Source organism: Cibotium barometz, chromosome 62 (genome assembly GCF_041138505.1).
Source record: "Cibotium barometz isolate CiBa-2024 chromosome 62, ASM4113850v1, whole genome shotgun sequence".
Taxonomy (NCBI): Eukaryota; Viridiplantae; Streptophyta; class Polypodiopsida; order Cyatheales; family Cibotiaceae; genus Cibotium; species Cibotium barometz.
The window spans coordinates 15,519,540-15,538,314 of NC_141107.1; the positions used below are offsets into that span (position 1 = coordinate 15,519,540).

At 47.1% G+C, this 18,775-nt stretch overlaps 1 protein-coding gene across 6 annotated transcripts in view; it reads left to right on the forward strand.

Annotated features, from left to right (window-relative positions):
• Nucleotides 1-18,775, forward strand: part of LOC147604177 (calmodulin-binding transcription activator 3-like) — a 162,936-nt gene that overhangs the window by 79,306 nt on the left and 64,855 nt on the right. For 2 of the 6 annotated variants that reach the window (XM_086795557.1, XM_086795554.1), the window contains exons 5-7: nucleotides 4,566-4,611; nucleotides 4,741-5,248; nucleotides 5,624-5,868. In XM_086795557.1, the coding sequence (XP_086651683.1) occupies nucleotides 4,566-4,611; nucleotides 4,741-5,248; nucleotides 5,624-5,868 (799 nt within the window). The remainder of the gene's footprint in view (nucleotides 1-4,565; nucleotides 4,612-4,740; nucleotides 5,249-5,623; nucleotides 5,869-18,775) is intronic. The other 4 variants (XM_086795559.1, XM_086795556.1, XM_086795558.1 and 1 more) reach the window with 2 other exon arrangements.

Consider the following 18,775-nt stretch of genomic DNA (forward strand, 5'->3'; position numbering starts at 1 on the left):
GATTCATTTGAAGAGGCTCATGAGAATGAGCATTGGATGCAAGCCATGCAAAATGAGAAGGATTCTATCCATAAAAACAGCACTTGGGATTTGGTAGACTTGCCTGCTGGCAAGAAGCCCATTGGCACAAAGTGGGTTTACAAGTTAAAAAGAAAGTTTGATGGTACCATTGACAGGTACAAGGCCAGGCTAGTGGCCAAAGGATATGCCAAGCAAAAAGGCATTGATTATGATGAGACTTTCGCACCCACTTCTCGTATGGCCATAGTTAGATGCGTTGTTGCATTGGCTGCCCATCATGGATAGAAAGTGCATCAATTGGACATAAAATCAGCTTTTTTCAATGGGGATTTGCAAGAAGAAGTGTATGTAAATCAGCCCATTGGTTTTGTGATGTATGGTCAGGAAAACAAAGTATGCAAGCTTCGAAAAGCAATTTATGGTCTCAAACAAGCTCCTCGAGCTTGGTATGAGAAGATACATACTTGATTTGGGATTGTTGCATTATTATTTGGGCATACAATTTGTGCAGATAGATGTTGGGATTTATGTACACTAATCGAAGTACATTCAAAAGCTGTTGCAGAAATTCGGGTTTCAAGATTGTAAGCCCATCTCTACTTCGATGGAGCCAGGGCTGAAATTGAGCATGTATGATGTTGGAGAACCTTTTGATATGAGTGTTTACAGCTAAGCAGTGGGCTGTCTCATATATTTATGCAACACACACCCAGATATTCAGTTTGAGGTTTCTCAGTGTAGTAAATTTATGCACAGCACAGGTACAAAGCATTGGCAAGCAATGAAGCGGATATTCCGCTATCTTAAGGGCTTCCTGGATCTTGCATTGATATATCCCAGGGGGGGCAGCTTGCAGTTACATGCTTACAGTGATTCAGACTGGGCTAGTGACTATGATACATGACAGTCCACCAGTGGAAATTGTTTCTTTTTTGGGCATTCATGCATATCATGGCTGAGCAAAAAGCAGCCCACTGTTGCCATATCTACTTGTGAGGCTGAGTACAGGGTAGCCTTTACAGCCATAGTAGATTGTGTATGGCTGAGGAGATTGATGTCCGATCTTCGTGAGTGTCAGCAGACACCCACCACCATACTCCCTGACAGTTAGCGGATGTGGGACAGCTTTCGGCCACAGAAGATTACTCTTTTCCTCTAGCAAATAGCACACATGAGCTTGGTAGTGGGCACCTGGCTAGCAATTGGAGGTCGGATGGCTTTCTATTCTAGATGGACATGTGGAGTCACAATGGCGTTGCTTTTGGGGTTGTCCCAAGGCGCAACATGTTTGGTGCGGATACAGAAGATTACTCTTGTCCTCAAGCAGATCTCACACATGAACTTGGCAGTGGGCACTTGGCTGGCAGTTGGAAGTCGGTCGGCTCTCTATTCTAGATGTGGACATGTAAAATCACAATGGCATTGATTTTGGGATTGTCCCAAGGCGCAATAAGTTTGGTTGTTGATCCTCTGCATTTTCACTAAGACTAGGCACCAACCCACACCAGCACTTGGGGGGCAGTAGTTTGGGCTTCTAAGACAGCACCAGCCTTAGCATATGAGGAGACGGGATTGGACCTCACCCTTCTCCTCTCTCATCACCATATCGTGACAGCACCAGCCTTAGCATATGAGGAGACGGGATTGGACCTCACCCTTCTCCTCTCTCATCACCATATCGTGACAGCCCCGTTATCAGCAGCCGCAGTTGGGAAGAGGCCCATAGGCCCTTGTCAGGGGTGGGAGATCATTAGCAGTATAGCAGCATGGCACATCTAGCGTGCTCGGTGTGGGAGATTATCAACAATATAGCATCATGGCACATCTACTGTCGAGACAGCACCGACCTTAGCATATGAGGAGACGAGACTAGAACTCGCCCTTCTCCTCTCTCATCACCATATCATGACAGCCCCGTTATTAGCAGCCCCAGTTTTTGGGAGGAGCTCTATAGGCCCTTGTCAAAGGTGGGAGATCATCAGCAGTATAGCAGCATGGCACATCTTGCGTGCTTGTTGTGGGAGATCATCAGTAGTATAGCACCATGGCACATCTAGCGTGTTCACTGTGCAGCGAGGCCATAGAGAGCACTACCACGCCACCCACTCAATCCACGAGGATCATATGGACGGACAGCAAGGAAGAGCCCCTCTCTATCCCCTATTGTTTTCTTGTCTCCCATGATTGGGACTGGGCATATACTTAGCTGTTTTGGGACTGGGCATATACTTAGCTGTTTTGGCTGTAATTTTGTAACTAATGGAAGGATCTTTTATTAGAAAAAAAATCCTCTCCATCCTTCCGAACATAGAGGGTACCCTCAATTGGACTATTTTGAAACCTGTGAGCAATCAAGTATGCATGTATCTTCTCGTAGCAAGCTCTAGGAGCTTGCTTGAGGCCATAGAGTGCCTTTCTCAACTTACATACCTTGTGTTCATGATGAGGCATCACAAAACCAATGGGCTACGAGACTTATAGTTCCTCATGCAAATCACAATAAAGAAAAGCGGTTTTGATGTCCAATTGACGCACTTTCCATCACAAATGAGGTGCCAATGCAGTAACACATCTGATGGTAGTCATGCGTGAGTGGGAGCAAAGGTCTCGTCATAATCAATGCCCTTCTGCTAGCAGAGCCCTTTGCCACAAGTCTTGCTTTGTACCTATCAATGGTACCATCAGACTTTCTCCCACTTTGTGCTGATAGCCTTCTTGCCATACGGTAGGTCAACTAAATCCCAAGTGTCATTACACTATATGGAGGGCGTGGAGGGATCTGCAAGTTGCTCAAGTGGCTTCCGGCCACGTTCTCCTCTTGCAAGAGTTTTCGGTGCAACTACATTTGCTGGGCGAACTTCGTCCCCTGCGATGATTCCCCTAAACCCTTTGGCTACAAGCATATGCTGCATCATGTATGTCCATTATGCATAGTGGGACCCATCGAACCAACGTAGGCCCACGTGCCTTTACCTCTTACGAAAGCAAGCAACGGAGCAAATCATGAAGAACAAAGCGCAACTGATTACTCACCGTAAGTAAAGGGCATTCTTAGCCCAGCATGAGGATAAATTCTACTGGATGCTTTTGAGTGCAAATAGTGGAGAAGCATAGTGCAAATAGAGTGCAAATAGTGGAGAGCATAGTGCAAATTCTGTGAACACAGGTCATTTACACCCGTTGTGGATCCTTCCACCTACTACTCTTGTGCAGAAAATATTTGCCATGTTCCCAACTTGCCTCCTCCCAACCCTCCACACTCCCCCTGCCCCATCTCGCACCCTTTTCACTGTTTCAAATGTCAGTAAGGCTGTACACAAACTGCAGACTGGTAGGGCTATGGACTGTGAGGGATCACTTATTGAGCACATTGCTCATGCTTGTGATATTCTGGCCCCTTTGCTCATGAAGGGAAGATGCTGCTGGGCTGGTAAAGATTCCCCATCTTGTTCGCTACTATCCAAACCTCTAGCATGGTCTTTATTGTGCGTCTTTGGCAAGGACCATAAAACATAGTTCACAAAAACCACTTCTTGAGCAAGGCAGATGCAAGAAACGTGTGTATGTAGGTTTGTGTACAATATGCTAGATGACCTCTTTAGATGGAGCCAACCTGCTTGAGGACATTTATTTTGAAAAGTTGTTTATCGTCTCCCTTAGAAGAGAGTTTGGTACTGTTTCTTGATTTCTATTGATCAATTGAGATGATAGTGACCAATGAATGCAGACTTCAAGAGTAAATGAAGAAGTTATTATATTTAGAGTTTTGTTAGCCACAAGGCAATGAGAGGGAATTATAGAGATAAAAGGTAATTTCTGTGTGCAACATATTGTGCTGAACCAAGGTCCAAAACACTCCTGCATGAAGATGAGTCTAATGTCCCATTGAAGCTTTTTTCTGTTACATGCACAATTGAATTATATCATTAAACCATTGCATGCATTCTGATCCTACATGAGCAGAGGAGAAAGTTCTGCGCTTGGTACGAGCAATTTATTTTCATACAGTACTCTGCATAGTCCAAATCTAGGAAGCTATCTAGGGCATAACAAAAAAAATTGTTTTAGGATCTTGAAATAAGGAGCTATTGGTGTCTTTCATGACAATTGTTGTAGTATATATCATGCTGGTCAGTGTGATCCCCTTTTTCAAGGGAAATTGTGCTGCTTGCATGTTTCTAACTGGATAATCACTGTCATTAAAATGATCTTTTATCACAGAAGTTCATGGAAGAATCATGACATCACTCATGCTGGTTTGAAAATTGATGCATTCAACTTTTGACTCTTTGGTATACTGATTGTGCACTAAATGATTTTAAATAAGTGGCAAAAGGTTTATTTAGGTTGCCTTTGCTTAGTTCATGTAGCATCTACATTGGTCCTGATAGCTTATCTATGGAGTTGACGAAATGTAAACACTTATTTTGATTCTACTTTTTCATGGGTGGATTTTGTCTAGTTCTAGGTTTTGTTTGGTTTTTTAAGATGTTGAGCAGGTAACTTTTTTTCCTATTCTGATTCAGTTTTAAAATTCTCTATAGGGGCTATGAGCACATAGTGCTGGTGCATTATCTTGAAGTAACTGAGGTCTATCCCTCTCTCATTTTGTTTTATCTTTGTCGTTAGGACTTTCTGTTTGCAGTTTAATCAAATACGTTTAGATTCTAGTCAGATATGGTTGCTACTGAAGAATCTTTTTTTTTTGGGTGCACCCAGAGTAATAGGCTGGAGTCATTTCAGCCAACATTTGAAGAAAGTCCAGCTCAATATCTCTCACAGATGCAGCCCGAGAGCATCATATATGGGAACACACCTGATTATTTGCCACCAAGTCTTATATCAAGCCCATCTGAGATGGTCAGCCCAAGTTCTTATTCACATGAAAATGCTCATGGAGTAGATTCTGAAGATGAGTTTGGGGATATTCAGATCACAAGATTGGGACAGGCTGAGGCATATCAAGCATCAATGCTTGAAAATTTAAGCTCCGAACCTGGTCTAAATTCAACAGCTAGCCCTAAATATGCCGCACTTTCACTAGCTCCGAGCGTTGATGACATGGCACCTGCTAGGAAGACATTGCCTCACTTTGGTTCCACTTCATCAAATATAGCAATGCATGGTGTGTCACAGCTTCAGCATGGAGTCCAAATTCAAACAGCGGCCAGCCAGGACCCACCTGGACAACAGGCTTACAAAAATGATTTCGAAGGTCTGGATATGAGTAAGTGTTTGCAGGTCACAGGCGTTCTTAAATGATCTAGTACATCTTTCTTTTCCCCTTTTGTACCGATGATGCATCTGTGGTCTCCTGTGCCGATACCTTGTCTTGTAGTACATCTTTCTTTTTCCCCTTTTGTATCAATGATGCATTTGTGGTTTTCAGAGCCAATACCTTGTCTTTTTGTTGAAGTAAAGCAGCCTGATTATTTTTTAAAGACCTGACAAAACATATCCAGATGTTTACAAGAGAAGAAAAGGAATGGATGAGATGATCCATTCTGCATTTTACTTGCTTGTCATGTATGCTGGTTAGTGTGTGACGACAAAGCTTTTGTCTTTGGAATCTTTGGCATTGATTCTGAGTAAACTATTGCAGAAGGTTTTGAGGCATCAACCTGGTCAACCCTTTCGGAAAACCCGCTTCAAAAAGGAGACGATCCCTTGAACTGGACTGGACTTCCCAACTCAATGCCTAGAGAAGCAGGAAAACCTATGGGACAAAGTTCTAGCTTGGTGGAAGCCTGGCCTTTCAGTGGCATTGAGAGGCAGCCCGAAACTGCTTATGAAGCAAATCAAAAGGTTGTGAGAGAACAGAATTTCTGGACAAAAGCTGTATTGAAGGTCTGAATTGCACCAGTATTGTTGATTTATTACCTCTTATTTGTATATAGATGTGCATTAATAAGGCATCATACGAGAGAGAGTTAATTGCTATGGAATCCAACTGCTGCTTTTTTTTTTGTGCAAAAAAGAGAGTTCTATTAAGAAAGAACAAATACAAAATCATGGCTGAAAGCTGGAGATCCTCAGCATAGAGTGTCAGATAGCCACAGCCAATAATCAGGGGCACGGTGATGCCTAGAAATTGCAGTGGGAGTCGATGAGAAGAAGATCCCATGATCCCCCTCCTCTCTCATGAAGATAGTGCGCTTTGCTTGTTTGGATATGGACTGTCCCTGTAGCCCAAGTGGCCATAAGAGTATGGGTGATATCTCCCCAAATATTACAGAGGCACTGAGTGTCATAAATCTGAATGCCCTCAATGACCTCAGTGCATTTCGCTTCCCAGATCTGCCAGGCTGTGATGCTGGTGATAATCTCCAAGTGGTGTCAAGCCTCCCCAAGGGTGGTGTGTAGTGAGTCAGGAATATCCTGTAGTGTACACTTTTGGGCCATTCCTCTGTCAATCAGAATGCCAGTGTCATGGTCCTTGCCCTCAAAGAAAATCTATAGTCGAGACTGAGCAAGCCAGGCAATAGAGCCCCAAGTAATGTAGATAGTGCATCTCCTCAATCTGCCTATAAGCTGAGCTATAGAGCTCCAGATCCTCTGAGCAGCTTTGCAGCCCCAAACATAATGATGTACAGTCTCAGAGGCTATTGAACATCTAGGGCAAGATGTGTCCACACCAAAGATAGCTCTCCACTGATTAATAGGAAGTCCGCCATGTAAAAAATGGGATACCTGATTCCTCCTATAAGAGTACCAAAGTCGGTACCAAAATCTCTTCTGAATCACCTCCTGCCCCTGGTCCCTCATACCTGCAACGGTACACGTGTCCTCAAGAAAGCACCCAGCCATTTGGGGTGATACTCATCATGGAATGTGCCAATGTACCACTCATGAGGGATAGCTGCGTCAATCTTCTCAATCCTCCTGTGACTCCCTCTGAGATGCCGAATGGAGGCTGCTCTTTGATCCATAGGAGGCTCGACTGTCGATGCACATCTCTTCCAACCTGGCCACTGCATGTAACCAGAAGCACCTAGGGTACAACCAAGGTCATCTCTATTAAGATCATTCCACATGATGGGCTGTCTGTGTGCCTCTTCCTCTGATCTCGGAAGCCTTTGCCTCAAGAAAGGTCCTATCCTGCTCTAAGCTCTGGTAACAGCTGAAAAAACTGAACTCTTGTTTATTGTAAGGTTTTATGACTTTATGGGTCCAGATTTCATCAAATTTATGTGCGCAGGGCCCAACCTGTAAAGGGTGCCCCTTTCATGTGTGCAAAGAATGATGTGGGCACCCATCCTGGGCACTTTGGGTAGAAGTGTGTGGGTTGCATGTCAAGTGGCCACCCACCTCACGCTTCTCTCTCCCTCACCCTGTGGAACAAGTCGGCGACCATCTGCAAGCAAAAGAAGTGTGAAGCTGCTCGATCTACTGCAGAGCGAATTCCATGTGGCCATACACTGCCATCTAGCCCTGCTATCCTCTTTGCGATCTTCATTGCCCCCTACTGCTGCTGGTCACCATCCCTCAGGTGCTGTTGGCGGGTTTTTGGCTGTTGGCCATATACAACACAGTTCCCGTTGTACAGCTAAACTGAGCCTGCCGGGGTGATGCGCCTAGGTGGCGTGTACCTCCAGCCCTTTGGTACTGCACACTGGTTTGGTGCCTGCTTGGTATCCATGGGCAAAGCCCGTTGGAGAGTAGCTACTGCCGGCGCTTCTCAAATTTGACACTACAGCCTTACTCATGCCTGGGAGTGATATCCGTTTCCAGTTCTTCGGAGAACCAACTTTCCCGTCGCCATTGGGAGAGAAGAGACAGGCGCTAGTAGAGAAGCGCGTGACACACGTGGCCTTACACCAATGACGTGCTCTCATCGTCTTCTTCAACGGACATGTAATTACATTGGTATCAAAGCATTGTTGTTTTCTTCGAAACGATCTTGTGGGCTTGGACATTCCGTAAATAGTGCACCTTCCATTATGAACAGCCAAGCAAGGGATGAGGAAATACCCAATTCCAAAGAGTATTCCAGTGACACATGCTTTGGATGCATTGCCAGATAGGTATGTTCATGTTGCACATGACCCCAACTTGGTATTGGTAGGACAGCGGTTCTGTGGCAAGGAAAGTGCAAGATGTGGAGTTGAGCATATGAAAAAGCTTCTCCAAGACAAGGAAGATGAGCTGAAATTTTGCATGAAAGTTTGGTAAATCAAGAAGTATGTGGATGCCAAGAAGGCCAAATTTATGGTTGACACTACTTTTGTATCTATGGCGAGGGAGATATGGTATCGAGCCAAGAGAATCGGATCTTTCTTACATCATCTGCAAAGGTGATGTCAAGGAAGGTGATGCAGGTGGGTTATGTTTCAAGAACTCTCCAGGTCTGAATGCATGGGTTCCAGCCTCTCAAAAACTCAAGTCACATGTGCATAAGAAAGAGGTTACGGTGACTTCTCTAAAAAGATTTTAACTCATAGAGCTTTTGTCAAAGGTGCTTTGGCAAGTCCCCCCATTTGCTTAGCTTACAGACATAATGACGTGAACAGAATCTCCATCGGCGGTTGTCCAAAAATAGTAACCCTCCTAGATTTTGGGAGTGTGATCCTTTATATTCCACCTTACTAGAAATGTATGTGAGCACCATCATGTAGAACCGTGTTTCAATAGTAGATCTCTCCCAAATCCACGGGAGCTCGCCATACATGCTTTCCGATTGACATTTTAGCTCCGCCCATTTCGGTGTCCAAGAAACCATCTCGAGTGCCTAGATGAAGCTTCAAGCACTAGATATTTTGTATTGGATAATCGCCCATTCCCAAATCTGATACTTTCCAAATATTTAAATGTCCTAGAGTCCACTAGATCCCTTTCATACTTGGAAATGTTTAAACATCTTGGAGTCCACTAGATCCCTTTCATACTGCGAAATATCCAAGCCGGTGACAAGGGCTATCCCAAACCTGCGAAAACGTGGACGGCCACCTAAACGCGACTCAAAAGAAGCCAGGAGTGGAGGTAAAGCTGAAAATACCTCTACTAAAGACAACCCCAATAAGAGGCATAGGTTTGGGGTAACTTTAGAGCAAAGAGAGCAATATGGAAAACAGGGGAAGTGCTTCTCATTTAGGAGCAAATACCACATGTTTAGTGAGTGCCCGCCACGCAAGAAGAAGGATGAAGAGAAGGAACCAAAGGTAAATGTACATGGGGTTTTTGATGTGCATGGAAATGCAGAGCATGAGGGGGTAAAAAGAGGGTTGTATGCAAAGCTTGGGGGGAAATCAATGACCAACATGCTGTCTTCATGTTTGATGATCATGCTTCATGTCCATGCAAATGGCAACCACCTTGGACATTGAGGAAGAGGACATGGGACCCCAAATTGAAGGAGAGGCTACCTTTTTGGGCAGGGAAGTGTAGATGGCTGCTTCGTTGGAAAGTTGCATGTGCATCTACAAGAGTATTTGGTTCGTGAGGAGCACCTCTCAATGTATGTGATGTATTGCTTGGAAAGCCGTGGCATCGTCGAATTGAGCCCCTAAAGGAAATACAAGACAAACATGATCACTTTTATGCACAAGGGCCATATGCATGTTATTGATACCGGTGAAGAGGGGGATTCTATCGCAATTGTATCACACATCCGAACTAATAAAGAAATCAAAAAGGATGTTTCCGCGTACTTGGTTTTGTTCGTAACAATAGTATGGCAAGCATGAGTTCAGCGAGGTCCTGGAGCTGCTGAAGAGCTAGAGCATGGGTAGTGGTAGTGGGCAGATACAGGTGTCCTAGTAGATTAGAATATGGAGAATAGCGGCTTCATGAAGCAGGTAATCAAGGTGCAGTTGATGATGAAGGTGATAATAGCTCGGTGGACAGTGCGCACAGTATGGTGGTGAAGAAGATGGAGAGAATGATGGCCTGTGGTATGGAGAGCACGAGCTGAGGTGGCCATAATTAGTTTTTTTTTTACCTGGTCGCCTTCAATGGAAAGAAGAAGAGCATTGCTCCCACATCCACAGGTGTTGGGGGGAGTGCTGAAGGATCACAGATGTTAAGAGGGATGACCATCTCGACTCCACTGGTAAACACCGAAAGAAAGAATATTCCACCTGGTGTCCCATGATCCAAGGGGGCCCTCCAACAAACGTTGTTGGAGGGCTGTATTCCATGAAGGAGCAATGGTTATGTTCAACGTGTCAAAGTAGTGTTGAATTAGTCACGAACCCGACTTGAGCACTATGATCTGGCATTGTGAGAGGCAGCAGGAATGAAGACGTGAGGCGGGAAGGGTGCAAGCAGTGGGCGTCGGAGAGGATGGGAGGGTGAGGAAGGAGGGAGGCAGGGGAGGAGGAGGGGGTGAAGGGGGTGAAGGGGGAGGGGGAGGACATTGTGAGCTGGGAGCCGATGTCGAGGAAAAGCCATGAGTGGCTGGGACCGAACCCCTCTGAAGAAGCAATGCTGGGGCTATTTCTATGGAGATGGTCATCCCCTATGTCTACGGAGCTCAAGCAGGAAGAGCCCTAGGCAATGCCGGTCCGGGAAGTTAATGTTGCCAGAGAGTGGATCAAATCCCTCACGAAACAGACAGTGAAACCTCCCACGGATCTCATAGTATACTAGGCAGCGGCATATGTAATGTTCCTTTGTTTCAACCTCTGTGTTGCATAATCGGCAGACCCTCTCCTCTCTGGGTCTCCATATGAGCTCCCCGGCTATGAAAACACACTCAGCTCTACCTGTCTCCACTCTAAGGCAGTGAGATGAAACCTGTATCTGGCCAATCACAATCCGCATGGCATGGGACATGTGAACTCTCAGCTAGCACAGTTGCTGGATGAAGCCATCCTCAGTGAGCATGAGGAAGTGATCTATGTAGAAGTGCATCTTCGTTGGGAGCTCCGAAGGTGTGATCCATATGCAATGGGTGTAGAGGTTGAGAAGATCTAATCGGATAACCCGGTTGGTGTCTTCATGAGATGGCTGGAGAAAAGGGGAGTCCAAATTGTACTGAAGGGGTGGTATGCGGTCCATGCAAAGCCAATATACTGAGAACCAAGTGGAAACTAAGGCATACCATAGTCCAAAGTGGCCCTCGAGTGCTAGCAGTCTCGAGGACTCTACTAGGGCAAGCCTCGGGTACTTGTGGGGATCCATGTGACTGATCTGGAAGAGTGCATCCACTACCATCCAGGCTGCAGCAAACTCTACCTGGATAATTTGGTGTGGGACTGATGGTTTGTTGCGGATGATACAGGAGAACATCATGACATGGGGCCTCTCAACTTGCCGCCATGGGGCCTCGCAACTCGCTGCCAATCCTCATCGGATAAATTTGGCCCCCAAAAGGCTGCTCCATACATCAAGGTTGGTGTGACAAGGGTGTCGAAAAGCCAACCCTTCGTCCTGGGCTTTTGGAAATGTGCTTGGAAGCACTACCGCTCGAGTAAGCTCAAGGGTGCATATCCCCGTGTCACTCTGGCATGTGCTGTGGGAAGCATGGTGAAGGGTGGGCCATTGAAAGTGACACCAAGGTAGACATAGGATGAGACAATCTCCACAGGATCCCCTCTGTATGTGAAGCTCAATCTGGATATGAATGGGCGGGAAGTGTTGAAGACCATTCTCTTGATTTTACCAAGGTTAATAGACAGGTCCCACTGAGTGCAGAAGTCATATAAGGCATCCAACTGTCTCTAAAGCCCCTCGGCTGAATCTAAGGGGAGGACGATGTCATCTGCATAAAGTAGTATGGGGATCAATATGCCTACCAATGCTCCGCCTATTCCGTCAATGAAGCTCGAGATCTCATCAATGTAGAGGCCAAAAAGAGTGGGTGATAGAGGACAGCCTTGTTTCACCCCAATAGTGCTAGAAATCTCTGCGATGTACCTCCTGGGGCTCTCGGACTCATAGAGGGCGATGATGATCCAAACAATGTCAGATGGGACTTCTATGGTGTAGGAGGCGGGCGCGGGGTATAGTATCAAAAGAGTTGGGGAAATCCACAAAGCAATAGTAAATCCTCTGATGGCGTGCTCTACCCTCCTCGATGATGGCACGGAGGGTGAAGATGTGGTCAAGGGTAGAGTAGCTCCTCCGTAAGCCAGCCTGTCGTGAGGCTCTGCATCCCTAGCTCTCTGCAAATGAACTGAGCTCTACCTCTAGCAGTGATCCATAGAGTTTGGCCAATGTGTGGCCAATCATGATCGTCCTGTAATTATTAGGATCAAGTGGATCTCCGGCTTTGAGGGTGGGGGTGATGGTGTTGGTGGACCAAGAGGGTGGAAATCTTTCACAAAGGACTCTACCAGGGTATCATCGGCATGCGAGATGTACTCGGGAGTGAGTCCCTCATGATCATGGGCTCGCCCATTGTGTAGTCTACGAATGGCCTTGAGGACCATGCCCTTTGTGAAGAAGGTGGAGGTGGTGGGATGGAGATCTAGTGGTGGGGATAGGGGTGGCTGATGGGGGATATGATAGAGGGGGCGTGTATAGGAGTGCCATGTGTCCGGGCAGGTGATAGGTGTGGGAGGGCAATTTTCTCGAAGTTTCTTCCAGGCCTCTTTGCAGTTTGGCCCTCAGAAAAGTCAATATAACTCATCCTCTTTCCAAGCGTAGAACTCCTATTCCTTGCGTTGGGTGAGCCGTTGAGAAATCCGTTGCGCTTGGCGCTTCGTGATTTGCCCAATCCGTACCTCATGCTTAGAACTCTTCATCTTTATACATAAGGTCTTCAATGTGTCCATTCCAACTAATTATGAATATAATCATGGAAGTTCATGCATGCTTGAGAAATGGCAATGCCAACATGAGAGATTTTTTTTAAAATTGTTGGCACAATACCATTCTTGAGCATAATCAAGGCGAGGTGAATCATGTGACACCCTCTTTTCACGGTCTACTTAACATTAGAGTCACATTGGTTCCATGAATCATACTCCAACACCACAAATTTTACCAAGATAGAATACATTCGAGCAGCTGCTTTTGCAACTTCAAAAAGAGATCCCGTTTTTATCATAAGGATTAAATTGTGGGATTATATATTTGATACTTTCTCTCTCTTTTAGAATTGTATCTAAACATCTCCTGCGCATTACATCCCCGCAAAGCTTGCATATGACACACCTAGAACCCGACGATGTGCCATACTTCAAGATGTGGATGGTGTCCTCCCACACATCCCACGTGCGATCCTTCTTGATTTTCGGAGGCATGATGGAATGGAGAAAAAATTGGGGAATTGAGGAATTTTAGGCACAATTGTGAGAAATTAGGAAATTTGAAGATTGGGGAATTGAGGAAATTGGGGGAAATTGCGCAATTTTTGAGAAATTAGGGGAATTGGGCAATTTGTGAGATATTGGGAATGAATTGAGAGAATTGGGCAATTTGATAGAAATTAGGAGAAACAGTGAGAAATTGGGGGAAATTAGGTAATTGGGGGAGAGAAGAGGAAGGAGAAGCAAGAAAAGGGAGAGAAGGAGAAGAAAGAGAAGGGGAGGAAGAAGAAGAAGAAGAAAGAAAAGAGAGAGAAGGAGAAGAAAGAGAAGGGGAAGAAGAAGAAGAGGGAGAGAAAAGAAAAACAGCTCGACGGCTCTGCGTGAGCAAGCGAGAGAGAGAAAGAAAGAAAGAAAGAAAGAAAGATTTTATTAACGTCTTCCAAAAGACCGAACTCGGCCTATGAGACAAATCGGAGGACCTGTATGGGGTATCCTCTGTCATCCCAACAAAATGAAAAAGTACTGAATAAAAAAGCTGAATCTGGGTGTGCAGGGGATGGAGCTCTATTACTAGGAGAATGCAAAGCTATATGCATGGAGTATACAATCATGATATGCAACCTAGCTAGCTCCATCCTGTACCATACTGGGGGTATAAAATGGTATACATCAGTGAAGGGGGTGTCCACAGCTCCCTGAAGAACATGCCTGGGTGTGCTCTGAAGCGAGCCAGTCGCTCCGCACCCTCTCTGTGAAACTGAGCTCTGATCTCTGTCATCTCTCTCTGGTATAGGCGTGGTGTCCGAAAGCCAGGTGTCCTCTGTCTCCTGCGGGCTCTAAGTGTCTCTGCTCTCTGGAGAGTAATTCCCTGCCGTGTAGGGGCTGGGAGGGGTATGGATCTCTGAAAAAATGTAGTAATCTGTGTCTGTCGCCCCCCCTCTGGAGCTGTCTGAGCCTGTAATAATGTCTCTCTGTGGCGCTGTATGTCTAGAATGTATCTCCCCAGTATGCGCTGGTCTGCTGTCTCAAAGATCTGGCGTAGGGAATGTGGCTCTCTGAATAAAATGGGATATCTCTCTCTGATGGCTGTATATGCTCTGCATTTGCATACATAATGCTCCTCACTCTCCACCTCTTCTCTGCACAATCTGCATACCCTCTCCTCTCGGGGGATCCGTGCTGCTCTGCCAGTCTCAATCTCCAATCGGTGTGATGAAACTCTGAGCTGACCAATAGCCACTCGGGAGCCGTGTGGTAAAAAGCCCTCCATGTATCTAGGCCTCTCTATAAATCCATCATCAGTGATACTCATGAAGTGATCTCTGTAGTATAGCATCTTCGGTGGAAGAGGCTGTGTAGGCGATATCCATGTCTCTCGTGTATAGAGCTGCCATAGATCCTGTCTCAATACTCTGTTCCTCTCACTATGAGAGAGACGGATATGTGGTGCATCCCTGTCATACTGGAATGGTGGTAGATGATCCATGTCTAGGCCATGCTGTGAGAACCAATGTGTGACCGGTGCATACCATGATCCTCTGTCTCCTGCCTCAGCCAACTGTCTAGATGCCTGAAAAGCTCTGTATGATAATCTGTCCTGTGGCATCTCTCTGAATCTGTCTAGCAAGCATATAGTCTGAAATATGGCCTCTACCATCATAGGAGGCGCAGCAAACTCTGCTCGGATAATGTCATGAGGTACTGACGGTTTGCTGCGTATCATGCGTGCCATCATGAGGGCCTGTGGTCTCTCTATCTGTGTCCACCAATGAGTAGCAAGGCCTGGCGCCCATACTGCTGCTCCATACATCAATGCCGGTGTGACTAATGTGTCAAATAGCCACCCCTTCGTCCGGGGCTCCTGAAAATGCGCCTGGTGGCACTGTCTCTCTAGCATAGCCAATGCTGCATATCCCCGTGTCAATCTAGCTCTGGCTGCTGAACCCATGGTAAAGCGTGTGGCTGCTGCAGAGAAGGTAACCCCTAGGTACACGTATGATGTCACCACCTCCACCTGGCATCCTGCGAGAGTGAATGTCAGCTGACTCCTGCCCTGTCTCGATGTATGAAAGACCATAACCTTAGTTTTCCCAAGGTTCACAGTAAGACCCCTCTGTGTGCAGAAATCATGGAGTGCATGTAGATGCTGCTGGAGACCACCTGGGGACTCAGACACCAATACAATATCATCAGCATAGAGCATAATATGTACTGAGGTACCTGCTAAATCAACTCCATCTCCGCCTCCCCGTGTAATGAAGTCAGCCACCTCATCAATGTATAACCCAAATAGCGTGGGGGAAAGTGGGCATCCTTGCTTCACACCAATGGTGCTAGCAATAGTCTCGGACATACCTCCTGGACATCTGACTCGCCCAAAAACCTGCTCATATAATGCATAGATGCCCCATGTCATATCTGCTGGTATGCCAAGAGACTGTAGGCGCTGAAAGAGCCTCTCTCGTGGTACTGTCTCAAATGTCTTGCGGAAATCCACAAAGCAGCAATAGAGCTTTCTCTTCCTCACTCTGGCCTGATCAATCATACATCTCAAAGTGAATACATGGTCAGTGGTAGAGAAAGCTCTCCTGAAGCCTGCCTGCCCTGATGAGCGTAAACCTGCTCGCTCAGCATATAAGCTAAGCTCCTGCTCCAGCACTGCACGATAGAGTTTGGCTAGCACGTGGCCAACCATAACCGTCCTGTAGTTGCTCGGATCGAGCATATCCCCTGTTTTGCGAATCGGCACAATGGTGTGCATCGTCCACTCCGCAGGCAAACCCTCTGCTAGTGCCCTGTTAAACAGGTGTGCAAGAAAAGGAGCTAAAGAATCTACTGCATATATGAGATGCTCACCCTGCAGGCCCATATGGTCGGCGGCCCGTCCATGCTGTAGGCGGCGGATAGCTTCCTGTACCATCGAGTGGGTAAAGAAGCTAGCTGTGGTAGGTCGAGGCTCCTGTGGCTGAGGTATAGGTGGCTGCTGTGGGACATGGTATAGACCCTCTGCATATGTGTGCCATGTCTGTGGGTCTGCAATAGGTGTCGGGGTCCGGGGCTCTCTGAAGTGCCGCCATGAGACAGGGCTATCTCTACTCATGAAGAAATGAAAGATCTCTAGCTCCTGTATCTCTGCAAAGGCCCGCCTTTTGCGGCGAGTAAGTCTCCTCATCTCTCTCCTCGACTCCTGCTCTGTGATGGCTCCCAAGGCTCTCTGTATGCGGAGTCGTGAGTATAGGGCTCTGCACTCGTCATCATACCATCTGTTCTGGGGCATAGTCCCAGGTCTCGCAGGCTCTCCTGAGTGTACACGATGTGGGAAGCTTTGTAATGCAGCCGTGTGTAGGAGTGATGCGAGCTGGGCTGTAATGGTATCCATAGATGCCAGGGGATCCATGAGTAGGAGCCCATCCTCTACTCTGCCAGTGTATATGTCTGCCATGTCATGTGTGAAGTAGATGGTAGTGTGTGGCGTCGGTATATGGGGGGCTGGTGATACTGGTGATCCGGCTAGTGAAAATGCCAAGTATGTATGATCTGCCCCAATAGGACGAGGTGGAATGGAGAATGATGTGACAAGCTGTGATGCCTCCAAAGACCCCATAATGTAGTCTACCACCGTGCCTCCGGTCCGTGTATGACCCCCATGTGGGAAGCATGTCAGCCCTCCTGATCCCGGCCACTGTAGCATCCCGTTATAAATAACGAGACGATGCCTGGCTCCCAACTCTAGTAAGTGGTCCCCATAATGCCCTCTGTCTGGTCCAGTGTCCTCTGATGCCCGACTAGCCCCTATCTCCTCTGGATCCACAGGGTGGAGGATCTCCATGTCATCATAGTCATACACCTCACACTGTCTGCTCTGTGTGTGGGCATTGAAGTCGCCCGTAAGAAATACTTCCCCTAGTGTAGAATAATGCATAATCTCCTCTGACAGACAAGTGTATGGCGAGGCTCCTATCTCCTCCTCCTGTGGCATGTCCTCTGTAATGACGTAGGAGGATCCTGATGGAGAAAAGTAACATAGAGCTATGTATATAACCCTGTCCTGTGAGAGCTGTAAGCTGATCCACATGTATCTGGCCTCTGGATCCTGTGCTACCACTCTCAGTCTCCCCTGTAGCTCCCGTCTGAATAGGACTGCTACTCCCCCCGACCCTCTCGAGGTACCCTGGCGTGTGGTCCTCCTGTATGCTGACTCCCACTGGAATCCCTCTACTCGAGGTAGCCCTCTCTCTGGGCTCTGATGTGTCTCTGTCATAAGTATGATGTCTCTCCCCACCATAACATGCTCCAGTCGTCCAGGCTGCACCCATAGTGAACCATTACAGTTCCATACTGCTATGTGTATCTCTGTCAGTGGCCTGGTCTGTGTCTCATAGGCCCCAAACCGCTAATCCATGGGCCGGCCATCAATGATGACCCGACCATCTCGATAGAAGGCCTTCTTGCCTTCTCTCCTCGCGTGTAAGACTCGTGGCATGCAAGTTCTCCTATGCTCAAGTTGCATCCTCGTGAGATCATCATCCAAGAAAATAGGAGCTCCCTCTAAACCCCGTAGTATGACCCTCTTCCTCATGAAGGTGACCCTCTCCGTCTCTCCTGCAAACTGTAGGATGAGGGCTCGCTTGCGTGTTGAGTCTTTCCCGGCTCTCCATGCTTTGGTGAAGGGGAGAGGGTGCTCTTCCTTGTAGCCGAGCTTCATGCATAGAAGCTGTCCATCTTTCTCGGGAGTGGAGTCGGGTGTCTCGGCTATACCTGTGACTCGAATGTTGAGGCGGCGGGCATGCCTCATCTTCTCCTCCTCAATGGTGGTGTGGATGATTTGGTTTTCTTCCCTTTGAGTCTCCTCCCTCACTTCTTTACGAATGTTCTTCTTCACCACCTCGACCCATCCTGACTGCTTGGCTTCGAGCTTTCCCTCCATGTCCTTTGTGATCTCCTTGGAGATCTCTTCTTTGATGGCCGTGAGAGTGTTGTCATTGATCTCCCCTTCTTCCTTCTCAGCATTCTTGATGGCTACCATTTCCACTTTCAATGCACTCACCTCCTCCTTGAGTGCCGTGTTCTCTTGTTCGAGGTTCGTGACCCGTGCTTCGAGAGCTATGATGTGCTTGTGTAGTTTGTTTTCCACCTCATTGAGGTTGGAATCGGATGTCTTCTTGTTCTCCTTGATTAATGCCTTCATTGCCATCTCTAGGGCCTCGAGTTTCTCTTGGAGACTCGGGGCCATTCCTCCAAATCACTCTGCAGTCCTTCCCACAGGCAGGGAGGAGAGAGAGAGAGAGAGAGAGAGAGAGAGTTATGTTGCTGCCTTGGGGGCCTGAGCAAGGGAGGGTGGGCAGCGAACTGGGGGGAAAAGTGGCGAACTGGAGGGGGCTGCGAACTGGCGAACTGGGGAAGGGGGCAGCGAGCAGCGAACTGCAAAAGGGGACCAGCGAACTGGGGGGAAAAGTGGCGAACTGGAGGGGGCTGCGAACTGGCGAACTGGGGAAGGGGGCAGCGAGCAGCGAACTGCAAAAGGGGACCAGCGAACTGGGGGGAAAAGTGGCGAACTGGAG